At 40.0% G+C, this 16,879-nt stretch overlaps 1 protein-coding gene across 2 annotated transcripts in view; it reads left to right on the top strand.

Annotated features, from left to right (window-relative positions):
* Positions 1 to 16,879, top strand: part of SLC1A7 (solute carrier family 1 member 7) — a 47,891-nt gene that overhangs the window by 7,816 nt on the left and 23,196 nt on the right. For both annotated transcript variants that reach the window (XM_088060274.1, XM_005521170.2), the window contains exon 3: positions 7,018 to 7,233. In XM_088060274.1, coding sequence (XP_087916400.1) covers positions 7,018 to 7,233 — 216 coding nt within the window. The remainder of the gene's footprint in view (positions 1 to 7,017; positions 7,234 to 16,879) is intronic.

Below are 16,879 nucleotides of genomic sequence, written 5' to 3'. Positions count from 1 at the left end.
AGCTGTTAGGCCTTTCCTAGGATATCATCTCAAGTCTTTATTTCAGAGAAAGTCAGTGTAGAGAAGTAAGTTTTAAGAAGATGACTAGGGGGAACAAATATATTTACTTTAGACAGAAAAACAGAAATACTTGGATGAAACTGAAAGAGGATTACGCAAGGGTAAGAAGAACCAGCCAGAAAGCAATCTCACTTGACACAATTATACTATTTTCAATTCTCCATATTGCTATTAGATTGCAGAACTTTTGTCAGATTACCCCAAAAGTCATCATTTGAGATGGCTTCAGGTTGCAGAGGAAGATTTTTATCCCTCCTCTATGCCTGAGACATTTTCAGAAGTTTCTCCACATCATCATCAGGAACATTTTCAATGCTATTAGCTATATTTAGGAATATTAATTCTGATGGTCAGATCCAATACTATTTTCTAGTGTTTTCTTTTGTTTGTGCAACCCAGAGGTCCAGACTGTTTCAGTGAAAAATGACATGTTGCAATCACACATCATAATGACAAAATTGGACCAACTCAGTACAAATTATTTAGGGAGCGTCAGTAAGGATCTAGTGATGTGCAAGAGGAATCTGTGGTCACAGGGTGAATGGGTGTGGAAAGCACTGAAGTGATTACAAATGGGGTATGAACTGTTTGAGACCTGACAGCATTTTTCTGTAGTCCTCTGAGAGCTCTAAAATACTTAGTGTGTCACAAAGGGATGGGAATGACACGTGGAGCTTGAGGGGCTGGCTGGATTCCCTCTATTTTCTTAGACAAAAAACAGTTGAACAAATCTGACATTTGTTTATAATTCAAATTTGTATTTCAAATCCTTTTGCTTTTTGCTAAATCTAAAAATGCTTGAAAGAACTGACAGAAGAAAAAAATCAAGTATTAATAAGATTCTTGGCTCCTTCCACCATGTGAAGCTGAATATCCATATTTAATAGATAACTTGGGTTTGTTTGCATCCTGATCTCTGAATTTAGGAAACATCTATTTTTTTATCAGAACAGCTGAAGTCAACAAGCCAGCCTGAATTCTGCATGAGCTACACTGCAATCTACTTTGTCAGTTTGTGACCAAAGGTTGCTGTTCATCCCTTCCAGAACTCACAGATGTATCACAGTAACCTCACATATACAGGTGACAGAACAGCCATTGGACATCAGCCTTCACTGTGTGCTGTACAAAGTCCTTCCTTGTTTATATTAGTCCATAAAAGCAGATTTCTTATTGCACAAGAAAGAGAAAATAAAATACATCACATGAATTCCTGGCAGGATTTTTGCTGTGTATGTCAATTTGTCATTAAGAGTTACAAGTATTAGATGATAAAGGAGATATCAACATTTTTGGTAAAAAATAAAAATCTTACTATTTTATAAAGAGCAATTTAAGAAAAAAATCTCAAAATTATGCATGTTATGATGCACTAGAAATGTAGATTGGTTTCTTTCCTAGAACCCTAGCTGTAAAATTAAACATAATCACTGCAAACAGTGTATTGATCTTCTGATATGTTTGTATTGTTTTTGTTGCCTGAAGATCAAGAGCCAGATTTTCCATGATGCCTGACACCTTTGGGCTTCCACTGTGTCTAGTAAAATTGTTACATACTGAGGCTCTGAAAAGTGAATTCCCATTTCAAGCACTATTTACAGCTGATAATCCAACGATACAGAAACTGCTGCAGCAGTCCTGTTTGTAGTACAGCTACCACTTTCTGCATTTGTGTTTGGTTTTATTTTTTTAACTTAGATAGTATTTAATTTATTTCAAGATATCTAAACTTTAAAAAAGCTGTTTGCTATTACTGGATTTGCCAAAGAGATGAACCTTAGTAGCCCCTTGGACCTTCAGGAGGATTCTAGACTTGTCAACTCCTTTGAAATTCAGGCTGAATAGTATGAAATTTTTAATAATACGAGACTTTGGGGATCATCCCACTGGCCACAGTGACTGAGAGAGTCCCTTAGCTGTGTTCAGATCAGCAGAAGGCTGCAGCACATGTGTAATCTGCCAAACTACTGTAACACATCTCTGCCAGGAAGGGCAGACCATGGGGCAGGATGAAGCAGACAGGGCTGGGCTGTGATCTTCCCACCATTACCACTGCCCTTTGTCTAGTGCAGCCATGGCAGGGGCTTGCTCTGTAGGTATTTTTTATATTAGACGAAAACAAAAGGATATACTGAAAAGGGAAAGTCATCCTGATCCCTCTTTCTCACTGCTGAAATAATTTTAACTACACTAGAGACTAAGAGTAAATAAAGCATTAAACTATAAAGAGAGACAGAGAAAGTTTCTTATCTCTTTCTTTCCTTACTGTAGAGTTTTATTTTCTGTTGCAAACATTACTCTGAAAATGGTGCCTCCATGGAAGTCAAGCAGCCTCTTCTGAAAGCACAGATAGCTGGGCACAGATAAGGAAAAGTGTGATGGTTCACTGCAATACAGAGATCACCTCCGGCAGATTTTTTTTTCACTGAAAGTGGTTTGTCTTGATTTAAAAGTGCCTTAATTTCTCTGTTTCCAAGCCTATGAAATGGAGATACTGCCTTCCTACATTAGAGAAGGTTCCACTGGTGAAGCATTTTGAGATGATTAAATGGCTTGTGCTATGGAAATGCACATTATTATCATGTTGAGACGTGAAGGCATTGACCTTGACAAAAAGATGAGCGACAGCCTGTCTGCATGATCAAGCAGCATTAGTGAGGCCAGCACTTCCCTTTCATGATGCTCAACTGCAATATAATAATCTCTAATGTAGCTGTTGGAGGCACTTCCCAGCCTCACTGGCAGAACTTGCTCAGGAAGGTCTTTTCCACGGGATGCAATTACAAAATGAGAATGGGAGGGAGGGAACGGGATGAATGAAAACAAACATCATTCTAGGAACAACTGCTGGTGGTTAATACTTGACCATTACTTCTTGACAGGATTAATGTCTTTCTAATCACACTAATCCCTTCTGATAACTTTATCCATAATCCATCTATTTCAAAGCAACATCCAGATGGCTTCTGGTGGAGAGGAAGACAAAATAAACATGCAGAACAGGGTCTTAGCAGCAGCTTCTTGTGTTTTCCCTTTCTGGGGATATAGGGTTTGATCTTCAGACAGGACAAAAAAATGTGCCTGCATCAGAGAGCAAGAGAAAAACCTAGAGAATTGCAGAGAAGATAGCAAGTTCTATTTTTATTTGTAAATGAAATACCTGATGCTGATCTGTGACAGACAGAACAAGCCTAGAGGCGCTCAAAAGGGTTTAGCTACTTGTTTGCATGGGACTAATTAGATTTCCAAGATATTGGAAAGAATTCCCTTCTTATTTACGTCAAAAATTCTATTTTAGTTTTGGGGGTTTTACACAGATTTCCCTCAAAACAGATGTGAAACTTAGTACTCGATTCTTTGGTTTGTACAATTACAAATACTTTATACAATGTAGAAACTGACTTTACCTTTTTAATTAGTCACATTTAATTCCTAGAATTGAAGATATCTTCCCTTTCCCTTTAGGCTTGACAAGTTTTTTTCTATACAAGCTAAGAAATGGTCTCTGAACATTAAATTACAATTTTGTGGATTTTTTTTTCACAGACTGATTAAAGGAGTGAGATGTACAGTAATTATTTAGAAAATATGCAGATTGGTTTTTATTGTCTTAATCCTGTTTTGTCCATTTGGCAATCATTAAAACACACTATGGAAGCTACACATTAATCATATGTGGGGAAGCTGCTTAACTACACAGCATCTCAATGATTTCAATCTATGAATCAAACATCTGCCCTGTTCTTTTGAGGCCAACCAGATTCTTAGGTTTGACAAGAATTAAAGATACACTGTTTTCCATTCCAGTGTGTTTCATGAGAGTCTAGCAGTGGAAGCCATGAGAATAGCTTTGTTCTGGTTTAGAAGAATCTCTTGTGAAACTCTTCAGGAAGTTTTTATGTAGCCAAGAGTCTCTGATGAAAATTAGACTTAGAGGGAGGACCTGAGCATGATACAGTGACTGGCTGTATCATGTTTAGTTTAACTAGCTGGAAGCTTTTTCCTCCTGTTCCCTAGGAAGTTAGAATACTTTTTCTTGTCATCCTTTGGCTACATTGTGTGAATGTTAGAACTCTAGAGATCAACAGTAATAAACTGCTGTGATGTGACTGTGATTACTTGCTTTGTACAACAACTGTGATGACCACTATGTCTCTTAATCTTTGTGTCTTTTGTCCTGTTCCTTCTGATATCAAACACATGGAAAAAAAATAGTGAATGAGTGATTACTGTCTCATCCTAGTTACAGGCATTTCTTTCTGAAATGATTCTGAGCTATTGCCTAAAATGACACAACCACTGTCACTGTCTCCCCAGCCTTTGGAGAACTGGTTCCAGTGGTCCCTTCCTGAGCACTGCAAGCCATGGAGAACACAGGGTTTTGTCTGAGCCCAGACCTCTGTTCATGCTTCTGCCACATCACAGTTACCCCGTTGCACCTCCATAGTTAATTACTTTTGATGACTTTCTCATCACAGCATGAACTGAGCATGACTTTATCTGGTGACAGGATAATCTCATTACAGATGATGATCTTGTTAATGAATATCCCCAAGACAGAGCAATCTCATTATTAGCCCCCTCAGGATTTGCCACCTATGAGCCAAGGTAAGATTAGATTCCAGCTGAACAACCTTCTCCCAAATCCTAAGGCCCTGCATCTTGAGGCTGAGGTAACAACCCTAAACTCACCTGAACCACTGGACATATTTAATTAGGATTTTTGTCTCTAAGTACTTCTGGAAATACTTCTTAGGAGAGCAATCAAGAGAGGGTTCACCCCTCTACTGTTCTGTAGAACCAACACGGCCCAGAGGCATCAAGGACAAGAACAATGTGGCTTCCCACAGTGGCAGTGGCTTCAGGGCAGTACCAGGGAGGGGAGTGAACTGTCTCCTTGGCAGTGCCCTCTCCCAGGAGCTGCTCTGCCTACAAGTTACAGCTCTGCTGCTCAACAGTCAGCCCTTCATACCACTGCTGTCACCACCCTGCATCATGTATCTATAAAGAAGCCTAAAAACTGTTACCATGAAAAACATCCAACTGGTTAAAAATCAACCCGATTTTAATTTTTTTTTTCCCCTGGGAATGTGGGGGGTGGAACAGCGCTGTACTCTAGTACAATATAGGTATCTACTCTGTGCAGCAATGAACTGTCAAACTGGCTCAATGGCCTGTGGAACCTCAGCCTGAGAGAAGGGTTCAGTCCTGAAAATCTAATAACAACACAGGGTTTTTTAACAGAAAACTGTCACATTAATTTGAGATAAATATATTTAACTCAACTGTTTTATAAAAAAAGTGTTTTAGAATATTTACTCTTCTGCACGGACTCATCCAAGGAAAATGTCCTTGGATGAGGAAAGGAACAAAGTAGAGTTCCTACTACTGTATTTTCACTATGTAGTGCTGTGTTTGTACACTTGTGCACTTTGCAGACACACAGAAAGGTGATATTTTTATCAAATCCAATGATAAATAAAAGCAAAGAACAATGTTTACAAGCGTGAGAGTTACTGAGATGCTTATTTTCTAAATTATCCAAACTCCAGTGCACCCTTGCTCATATAGTGTTAACAAAACCCATGCTAGATGAGAGACTGGCAATGCAGTAAAGCAATACATTTTCTTAATTAATCTAGTGGATAGCTGGAACCTGAACACTAAATCCACCCATTTGATTTCATCAAATCTACTATAAAGGTTAAGCTGCACTTTAGCATTGGCTCTAGACAACCTCTCTCAGCAGTGTGAGGTCAAGGAGATCTTATTCAAGGAGGTGCATCTTAGTAAATATATATGAGAACAGGCCTGATAAACAAGTCTGTTTTGATAAGAAAGCTGGACACACCAAATAATGTATTTGATTTTACCTGTACTTTTCCTGACATATATGTTTCGGAGAGTTCACAGATAATTATCCAAAGTTAAATCTCAATTTAAAGCCCCAAACAACACTTCTGTCAGTGGAAAATCAAATCCCAGACTCAGGTCACTTGGAAACTGCATCAGGGTCTATGTCAGAGCAAAGAAACCTCAGGGGCCAAAGAGTGCCCTGTCTAATTTGCCTGTACAAGAGGGTCAGTGGGAGCTAAATTTCAAATAGAGAGTTGTATGGCTTTGCACAGGCAAACTGTACAGGCAAGAGGAGGGACACTGGTGATGCTCTGGCAGTGCTGGGCAGGAAGCTGAAGAGGAAAGATCCTGATGGGATCCTTCTAACTCAGCATATTCTATGATTATACAACTCTTTTATTCTCTGATTCTATGAAAAGGCTGAAGTGATCACAGCATGTTCATTACTCCCAACTGGGCAGCCATACTTTCCATGGAGGTGTTTCCTTTGAATCCCATCCACTGTCCCCATTTAGACTGGAGGCACACTGAATTACAGTCTGCTACCAATGTGCCCCCTGGTAAAGTAAAAATACATTGTGCTTTGAATTGATTTTGAAAGAAAACGATGTTATTCTTTTAGGTAAAGAATTGACTATATGACAAAATTTCCCCTTAGTGTTTTTATTTCAAAATTGTGTCCTCACTTGAAGGGGTGAGTGGGTTTATTAGATTTTCTTCAGAGGTCCATTCAAACCTGAAGTATTCTATTACTCTGTAAAATCATGTGTAAAGTATGACACACAGAGTTTTAATAACTACTGCCACTGCTCCTGTGAACTGAGCCATCACATGTGTAATTAGTGTAAAACTGTCCCTGGAATTGCAGGGAAGAGTCAGTAGGATCCAGTCCCTACATGTGCAGCCTGAGCTTGCAATTGGAGAACGCCCCTTCAGACACAGAGACTGCAGCTTTAGTGTTACTGGCAAGCTTTTTAAAACACTGAAATGTAGAATCAGCTGTAAGAGAAGCAGGCAGGCTGGAATAATTCAGAAATTAGGCTTTCAGCTGCGTTAATGTAAGGCAAAAGATACAATTTGTGCTGTGTTTTCTTCCCACAGCTTGATGTCTGGGCTCGCAGCCCTGGATGCCAAGACTTCCAGTCGCTTGGGAATCATAACCGTCACTTACTACCTGTGGACAACGTTTGTGGCTGTGGTTGTGGGAATAATTATGGTCTCCATTATCCACCCTGGTGGAGCAGCACAGAAGGAGAGCACTGAGGAGGGTGGAAAGCCCATCATGAGCTCTGCAGATGCACTGCTGGACTTAATCCGGTAACGACATCCATTCTTTCTGCTTTCTGAAGGCAGCATTTCGTGCAGAACTGCAGGAAGAACTGTGGCTTGAGCCCAAGTTCTGAATCTAAGGACAAATATTATGTTGAGACTAAGAAAAAAGTAAATTTCAGAAGATAATTTTCAAGCTATCAGATGTTTATACTGGCTGTTTCATGTAAAATTTAAATGAATGGCCACCAACCAGTAACAATAGAGCAGGTCTTTCATACCCCACAGCACTCCAAACAGCCTGTGCACCTCACCATCAAATCCATTATTAGGGTCAAGGGAGCATTAAAATGGAATGTCCATTTAAATAAGAGTAGACAGTTGCAATAGGCAAAACCTTAAATAAAGGGTATTCCAATAGCATATTCTATTATAGCAAAATAATATTGTATAATTGCAAAATCATGCAAATTTGGAGATAAAGGACACAATTAGAAAGACCACTGCTCTGTTCTTTTTGGGTTTTTTTTTTTTGCTTTGGGGCTTTTTCTTATTTATTTTGTTGGGCAAAAAACACGTTCTTTCAGAGCAGCATTAGGGCATTGCTGGAATTTGATGGCCTTGCCTGAAATCCCTTTTTGTCCCAATATTTCAGGTGCTGAAAGTGGGATTAGTTTGTTGACTGAACATATTCTGTGCCTAGGATTTATTTTATTCATGCAGAGAGACCAAGTTTTGCCTTTGTAATTCCTCAAGGTGCTGATCTAATACTACATTGGTCAAGGGCTTTCAGGCCAAGTGTGTATCTGTAGCACAGAGAATTGTCTTTGGAATTCAACTTACTGGAATTAAAAATGGTTCACAGTTTGTCTTTCAAAAACCAAAATTCCTGACCCTGACAGCATATCAGCACATAAAGTACTTTAATTAGACCTACTTGGACTTCAAATCAGAATGAACTGGGAGGAGAAGCTTACCTTTTTTTCTCCTCCAAGTTGTATTTATTCAGGCCACCTGTATTTTATCAGTGTCTTTGTGAGAATGGGCCAAATTATTCTAATCACAGAGCAGCAGCAGAGAACAATCTCTTTTGTAGCTTTTCACAAGACCATCATCTTCATCTGCATTGGGAAGATACCCATCTGTATCTCTCCAGTGACTTTGCCAGGATGAATGGATGTGCAGTGGAATTCCCACGTCTGTTTGTGACATCAGGTTAAGTCATATTATTCTGTTTCTGCTGCACAAAGGACTGTAATTCCTACACCAAGAGCAATTTACAGGAGCTTTGAATCACTTAGTAAGACAGAATAGTATAAGAAGTAAGAGAGAATCTAAAAAAAATGTGACCTTAATGATTGTCATCATAGTGGCAGTGTTTGGGAACCATTTCTAGTGCACTGAGCTGTTTCTAAAGCCTCATCCTGAGACAATGAAAGGCACAGAGGAACACAGTGCAAAGATATATCCAAATGGACCTTACAGCTCTGTCTGGGAAGGGGCTCCCTTACCACAGGTTCTCATTCCCTTTCTCACACCAGCCCAGCTGCCTTTAGAGATTCAGAGTAGGCTTGTCATGGAGATGAGTTAGATGGAAAGTAATCTGGGTTTTCAAAATCAAAATTTTCTATTGTGTTTGCAATAAAAGACTGAGACCTGAGTTACAATCTCATCTCTTCACCTTTGCCTAGCTGCTCTCTGGACACCAGGGGTGTTCTGGTGAGGTTTGGGAACACTTTATTCCACTGAGCCTCACTGCAGATCAAAAAACTTGTCCTGATCTAAAAATTTGCAAGTATCTTCTATAATTTCCCTTTCTACAAACATTTACCCAAGCAAATCATAATAGCTTGTGTGCACATTTCAGGTATTCAAGTTTCCAAGCAGTCATGTGCTTCTAGTCTGCAAAACCTTAAATTCTTCACTGGTTTGGCCAGGTGTCAACAATGACAAGGTCAACAAGCCCCTCTCATTACCAAAGGTTAAAAAGAGAGAATAAAGCTCAGTCTCCTTTTGCTGTGCTAAGCAGCAGCCACAGCTGCAATCTTTCTATCCTGTGAGCACAAACAGATGGTTTTTATTCCTCTGCTATAGAAATAACCACACGTACCAAATAAATAAATAATAACAACAGAACTGTGGGGAATGGGCTTTCAGCCTAGGCAAACACTATGGGTGAAATTCTGGCTCTGCTGCAGTCAGTTGCAAGACTCTTAAATATCTGTGTGGAAGTCTGGATTAAATGTAATGATGTATCTGCTGGTTTGAGCTAGAAAAGCTGATCCTTTAGCTCAGTGATAAATCACTTCCATTCACAGCTGGAAACCATCCTTTTCAGCCCAGATTGGCTTATCTTCTCAATTCATTAATTTCCTCTCCATTTATCAATTGCATATGTGCCCAGAAGTTTACACAGGAAACATCTGGTATCCTGCAAATGAAGAATGCTAAATGTACAAGTGGAGAGGTGATATCTGTGACATTATTGTGGGGTTTATTTTAAAAGCATGAATCTTGGCATGGGGATACCTGTATTCACCTTCAACAATTTCAGATTTGAAGCCACTTTGAAATTATGAAAAACATTATTATTTCTTGTGGTGTTATATATGACATTGTCAAGTCTAGAACTTTTGGCAGGAAGGATGTTGCTAGAAATTGAATGTCTTGAATTTTTGTGTGAGATTTTTGTTTTTAGAAGTGGTTTTAATTGGAAATTAAAGAATATACTGAATCAGCAAAAAATGAAACCAAAAAAACTAGTGCAGACCCTTGTGGTTATCCTAAACACTTGCAACACTAATCAAAAACCACATTATTATTATTTTACATTATTTTGTAGATGGCATTTCCCCTGTATATTTGTCCATTAGATAAAAACAACCAAACAAACAAAAAATCCAAACAACAATGATTTGGTGAGGAGATAACAGTGGCACTGTGGTGTATAATTCTGAAATGGCTTTAAACCTCACATCAGCTGGGAAATACATAATCTCATCAACATTCTGAATTTCATGCCTCAAAAATTGCATCCATGCTTCCAAGGTTTTTTTTTTATTATTTTTTTATTTTTTTTTCCACTCTAAACAGCTGTACTTGAAAGAGAACCCCAGGAGACAGGGGGAAGGAATGTTCTGCTGCCTGTGGAAGATGCTCATTTAGCCAGGTGGTTCCTGTGCAGGAACCTCCCCTTGCAGAACATCCTCCTCTCTATTGAATGGACTAAGGACCAGCTCAGGAGGCAGCTGTAACTCTGAAGCTGTGCAGGAGTTGCTGTTCTGAAGATGCTTCTCTCTTTAGCCACCACTTTATTGCTGCATTGAGACAGATGTACAAATCTGCCCTCCTTTTATTCAAGGTTTCTGCTGCAAGCACTGCAGGGCCTATGAAAGTATATTTTGTTCCATTTAAAGCTCTATATAATCCTCAGGCTAAGGATCATGTTGTCTTAAAGCACCTGGTGCTTTATGAATTTTTATGGATTCATTCTCATGATGTGCAGTATCATGAGAATATCTGCCTTCCGTGAGGCAGGCAAGGACCATTTTCCTTTCTTACAGCTAGGGAACCAAAACACATGGAAAAGAAATTACTTCACTGAGGGCTGTTCAGAAAATTCTGTGGGGCCAGAAGAAACATTCCCTGCTCACACAAAACCTGATAGGATTCTTGTAGTACTGTGGCTTTCGGGCATCTCAATAGCAATGAATCAACAAACATCTCAGCCTTCTTCTTCCTGTGGGAATTACTGAAATTCACTTTATAGTTTGTCCCCAAAAATAAGAGTGACATTTTAGTAGCCTTTTATGAGTTAAGAAATTGAGAAAGGCAGGATACAATTTTTTTCAAGTAATTCAGATTTTTAGTGTTTTATTCAAAAAGGACAAAAAGAGGCATACTTACAGGAATACTGTTCAGCTTAAAATATTAGGTTTACTCTTGTAGCATAATCACCTGACTAGGAAAATAGAAAATGTCTATAAGCTGAGGACAAACATTTTCAAAACTCATTCTGTGAGCCTGGATAACATTGTTGACATTAGCAGTTAATATTTCCACGACATCTGTTACCTTTGATTTAGAAGGGGAGATTTTGCTGCAACTGAAATCATGCCACCTGAATTTGTCACCAAGGGAAATAAAATTTGGCTTATGAAATAAAACAAACAAGCAAAGTCCCAGCCAAACTGGGTTCCCCCTTCTGTTTTATAGCAGGCTGACTGCAGATCTGGGCAGCAGCAGGTGCAAGGTTCATATACATTATTCGTTTTTCTCAAGTCTAACAAGACAGCATGGTATCATACACTTATTCAGCTCAAAAGCCCCAAATACACCAATCCAGTGAAGGCAGACAGGATCAAATCACACCTTGACCCATAACAAATAAATTTGTACATTTCTGTTTACTGGAAGGAGAAATCAGAGCACTTTACCACTGAATATTCAGGATTGCATCCAATTTAATAGCAGGTACCCAGAAAATCAATTTGGCTTAACCAAGAGAGGCTTTATTTTTATACCAGTAAGAGTTAGAAGAGGATATAAACACTGTAGAGATTTATGTTTTCATGACAATCCTGAGCACTCTTTAAAATCACTTCCTTTCCTTTTTTTCAAGCTAAGGGCTATAGTTTATATTATTGAAATTGTGTTTCTTGAAAATAGGGCAGGAAAAACCCAGGATCTATTGTAGTGTGGAAAAAGTCCAGGCTGTGCAGAATCAGGAATCACACCTTTAGAAGTTTACAACTGAAGACTGAATTGTATGTAGACACAGTAACATATTTTAAAGTGCATTAGATGACCCAGGTTTAAACTAAGAAGTTTTAAAAATAACTATGCTGTAGATTAATGTATCTTTTGCCAAAAGCTACTGTGTACTGTGATAGAAATATTTATCTGTCCCCTATAGCAAAGTACCATTTTTCACTCTTTTCAGATTGCCAGGGCTTTTTTGTCTCACAAAACCAGCTTTATACCAGAAATGTTCTGCACTGGACCCAGGTCTTTGTTTCTGGTTAATTTTTAAGAGTTTAATCTCCACAGGAGCCCCAACCTTAAGCATTTACAAAGAACTCTCAAGCCTCTAATGTGGGGTCTCTATTTGGCACAAAATGAATCCAACATGGAATAAAGACAATTCCATGATGAAAACCACTCTGAGGAGATGGGCTATGAAGCAAATTCTGCTCTCTGGTCAGGCTTTAGTCACAGAGGGAGAGGTGCACAAGGGCCAGGAATTACACTAGGAAACTAGGAAACACTGCACTAGGAAAGCTTCGACCTCGCAGGGAAATTTGTTGTCCACCCTCCTGACAATTGGTCTGGACCTCTTCCAGTGTAAACATACACTTTTAATGGAATAACTTGCCTTGCTGGAATCACAGTGGAAATATGTTGGGCCTGTCATGTTATCTTTGGTATAATTCAGCCTTTTCAAGGTGCCTAAAGCTGTGATGTACTTGCGCTTCCACTTTCAGACAGCCAAAACCCTGTTGGGGCTTTGTCAGGACCTTTTCTTTCAGAGGAAGTGAAAGTTCAGATCTCTTACTGGAACTGAAATGCCATGCAGCCCTCAGGACAGATAAAAAGTCCACATTTGACAAAATTATTCCATAAATTAGTTCTGCTCTGATCTCTGAAAAAAAAAAAAACCAAAGCAAGACAAAGTAACTTAGACCTGATTAGTGATTTTTGCATTCTCTAAGTACTTTTTTATCCCAATAATGAGGATTTTAGTGCCTCATTAATTCTGCAAAAGCCTTCTTTGGTTCTTTTAGCAGGAGGTAGTGCGATTGATACTGAGAAATGAGATGAGTCACTGGAGGTGACTACTGATGTTTCTCACATGGTCCCTGTTATAGGCTGATTTTTTGGTCTTTCTGGATTAAATTTTGCCCTTGCTTTTAGCAGTGCAAATCCTGCTGGAGCCCCTGACACCAGCAGGAAGATATCAGGTATATGACTAAAGACAGGATTTGTGGTTCATATGTAACAGTAGTGAGGAGTCTACACAGCTGATGATGAATTCATGCAGACAACATGACAAATTCTTGAGATTAAGATAATGTCCTGAAATGAGAATGACCTCAGCCTGTAGTAAATAGGAGCTACAGTGCTGTTCATTCTTGGAACAACTTGGAAACTTTACAGCTCTCATTCAAACCATTCAGGCTCCAGTTTTGCTCTCCGTACCCTTGCTGTATATAGTGACAGGGTAAGGTCTCAAAACACTTAAATATTAGAATACTGTCAAATTTCCAGCCTTCAGATAATGCTCTTGCAAGCTCAGCTACGCTTGCTCAAATTTGAGAGCAGAGCATCCAAAGCTGCTTTATGCCTAGTGCAAATATAGGCCAATAAATATTATGAGGACACATATGTAGCAAAACCCCCAGTCTGGTGGCTTTAATTCCCCAGCGTGGGAGACTGCAGCCAGACTGTCTGCTGTGGCAGGGATTAGGTGCTGATAACATCAAAGTCTGAGAGCAAAACCAGATTGGGGCTGCAGAGCACAGAGTGCCAGAGGGAAGGGTTGTTCTAAGTCAAGGAAACAACATCTGCCATACCTGTGGCTGTCCTGCACTAGAACCGCTGGCCTCATTTCTGACTGAGAGGATCTGCAAAAGCTGAATGCTTTGAGTTAATGACACTGTGGTCAGGACTCAGAATGAGTATACCAGACATTCAGTAGCATTACTGAAACCAGAATCTGGCCTGTTATTTCTAACAGAAGTTATCCAGGGGATGTGAAACGAGCTGTCCCAGCAGCTGCAGGCTCATGTTCTCTGGACAGTTCAGTTAACAGCGTCACAGTGACAGTCTAACAGTGCTGCTCTTTGTGTCCCTGTGGACTGTGGTTCTCAGAGCCAACCACCTTCTAAAGAGACAAGAGGGCTCCCACATCCTGGGGACAGTGCTGAAGAACAGCTTCCTAACACAATTCAGCTTCCTAAAGCAGCTGAAATTAGAGGAACAAAACCAATCAACTCTAATAATTCATAGGTCAGTTGCTGGGAGACAATGGGGAAGGGAAGAGGACCTGCCACTTTTGGCAAGATGCTGATTTGTCCTCTGTCTAATGGGAAGCTGCAGCCTCAGACCTGCTCCTTAGACCAGGTGCTGCCTTCACTTCATACAAGTCTTTAGGATTGCCTCAAAATCCAAGACTACCAAAGTGCAGAACACATGTTGCCATAGTTGTCTCATATTACATGTACATACACATTCCTAATTCAATATATCTACATCTGAATCCTCTTATCCCATGCAGAATTAGGGAAGGGCTCCAAAATTTGCTCATGGAATGCAGCAGCCTGTGCATCACAGCAGGCTGTAGTCAAAGATGGTGATTAGTAGGTCACTTGTGCGTATGTGCTGCTGTCACAGCAAGGGCAGGCCAGGCTCGCTGTGCCAGCTGTGGCTCAGTAGTTCAGCTCTGTAGAACGTTCACTGAACTGATATTGAAGCTTCATGCACATTCACCCTTTTAGCCTCAGCTGAATCCTCCTGCTCTATCTGGCAGAGTTCCTGAGGCAGAAGATGCTCTGGGAAATGTTATTCTTCAGGGCAGGCACTATTCAGCTGTTAATTTTTTATGTAATCAGAAAGCCTATGTCTTCTGTTTCTGTTTTACAAAAATATCCTTGTCTCAGACCTAAATTTATCTATGTTTTAAACCAGACTCAGTCACTGTTATGCAGTAGGTTTAATTCCCTACTCTTATGTGAAATTATTTCTGCTAGGAATGCTGAACTGAGCCACTGAGGTTAGAGACAGTGTTGCTTGTGCTAGAGAAATGAATCCCAGATCACATTAAGTTTCCTGCACTCTTATTTTGTGACCTGTGTCTTGTAAGCAATCTGCAAGCAACGCTGGAACTTCAGAAGTATTTCACCTGCTTGGCTTTCTTAGTTGAACAAACACAAGAGTATTTATAGGTGCTGACAGCAATGATGAGCTCACTTTGAATCACTCCTTTGTAAATGCTGGCAGTGTTTTTAATTCAGTGTACATCAGTGATAGACACAGTGTCTGAGTAGAGACACAGCCGCACCTTATGATCTTGGGACCAGACCCATGTGGCTACACCTGGATCTCATCCAGAGTTGCAGTAAAGCTCATAGAGATCTGCAGGGGACAATCTGGTGGCAGGCTGGGTGCTTGGAACAGAGGTGGGCAGAGATGGACAGGCTACAACATTCTGCCATTCATTTTGTCATATGTTTGGGCAAATGCACATGTCTGGGTTTTAAGCCAGACTAAAGTTCCCACTCCATAGCATTCCCTGGGACTCAGGCTCAGTGGGCAGGAGACCACAGGAGGGCTATCCCAAGGACCTTGTGAGGATCCAGCCAGCCCTCCCCATCCCAGTTCCATACTAAAAAGTCAAATCCTCCATATCACACTCACTTCAGTCTCTTGTTCTGAACCATTCCCAGGAGGTCCTTGCTAAACATCCAGCTCATGGCTGGAATTATCAGTGTGCAGCAAAACACACCCCTCAAGCAAGAAGTGTTTCTGAAAAGGCCTGACAGAACAAAGAAACCCTCCCAGTCACCTTCCATCTTTAGGTGGCAGTTCAATTCTTTCTTCTCATTTTTTGTTTTTAGTCCATTAAAGTTCTCATTCACCAACTGCTCTCTTAAATGTTTTTAATTAACAAAACTTAATTTTGGCTAATACTGGATTTTCTCAATCCAAGTAAACCAGCTTAAAATAAAAATAAGCTGAGGCTCTGGCAAACACATTCAGGTCATCCTTTCACCAGATAAATTGTGTATCTTTGGTAAGGCTAGTCCCAAAGACTGGATCACAGTGCATAATTTATTAAAAAATATTGGGGGAATTCCAGCATCTAGTATTAAGTGGGTAGTTGTAATTCCTGCAGGATAAAGAATGATAAAGAAACAAAATGCTTTAATCCTCTACAAATTTGTCTAACATTTAATCTAGCTACTAACCATATGATATTTCCTTTCTCAAGCAATCTTAATTGTTCTTAATTCTACTAATTAGGACTATGAGAGAGAAAGTGGAAATCATCAGCAATTAAATTCCTGTTTCTGTGTAAAGCCACAGCTCATACATGAGGTGCATATTCAGAGCTGTGCTGGAATCTCCACGTGGATCTCTGCTTTCACATTCACACAGAAGGTCAGAGCACAACCATCACACTGAGCACTCCCATAGCACCTTTCAGCCCAGCATCTCAAATCACAAAACAAAGACAAATGAATATTAATGAAGCCTTTAACAATCTGGAAGCAGAAGTCCCTTATGAGGCACAATAAAGCAGTAACCACCTTTACTGTCCAGTGATTCCTCTTGCTATAAACATCCACTCCATCTTCCCAGGCCCAGCTCCATCCAGCTGTTCCTCAGTTGGTTCCCTGTGTCAGTCAAGCCAAAGGGCTCAGGCAGAAGGTTGTGCCTGCGCCTGACAGGGAAAGGATGCACAGCTGCCAGTTGTCCGTGTCTTGTTTTGGCTACACATTTGACATCTGAACCAGAGAAGCAGCAGCTTCATGGACAGTCTGCAGAGACAATCCAATGCCTTTATGAGACTCATCTGCTCTCAAGCAGCAGATCAACAAGTCCCTCTCATGTTCAGTCTTCTGTTTCAATCATTAGGCAGTACAGTTATCACTTAATTAAATTTTTCTCCCATGGTTCTCCCTAAAAATGATAA

Source organism: Pseudopodoces humilis, chromosome 10 (assembly GCF_049639895.1).
Source record: "Pseudopodoces humilis isolate 2021_Gansu_Grassland_sample_001 chromosome 10, ASM4963989v1, whole genome shotgun sequence".
Classification (NCBI taxonomy): Eukaryota; Metazoa; Chordata; class Aves; order Passeriformes; family Paridae; genus Pseudopodoces; species Pseudopodoces humilis.
Note: the sequence above shows the minus strand (reverse complement) of the source record. Positions and strands in the feature narration are given on the sequence as shown.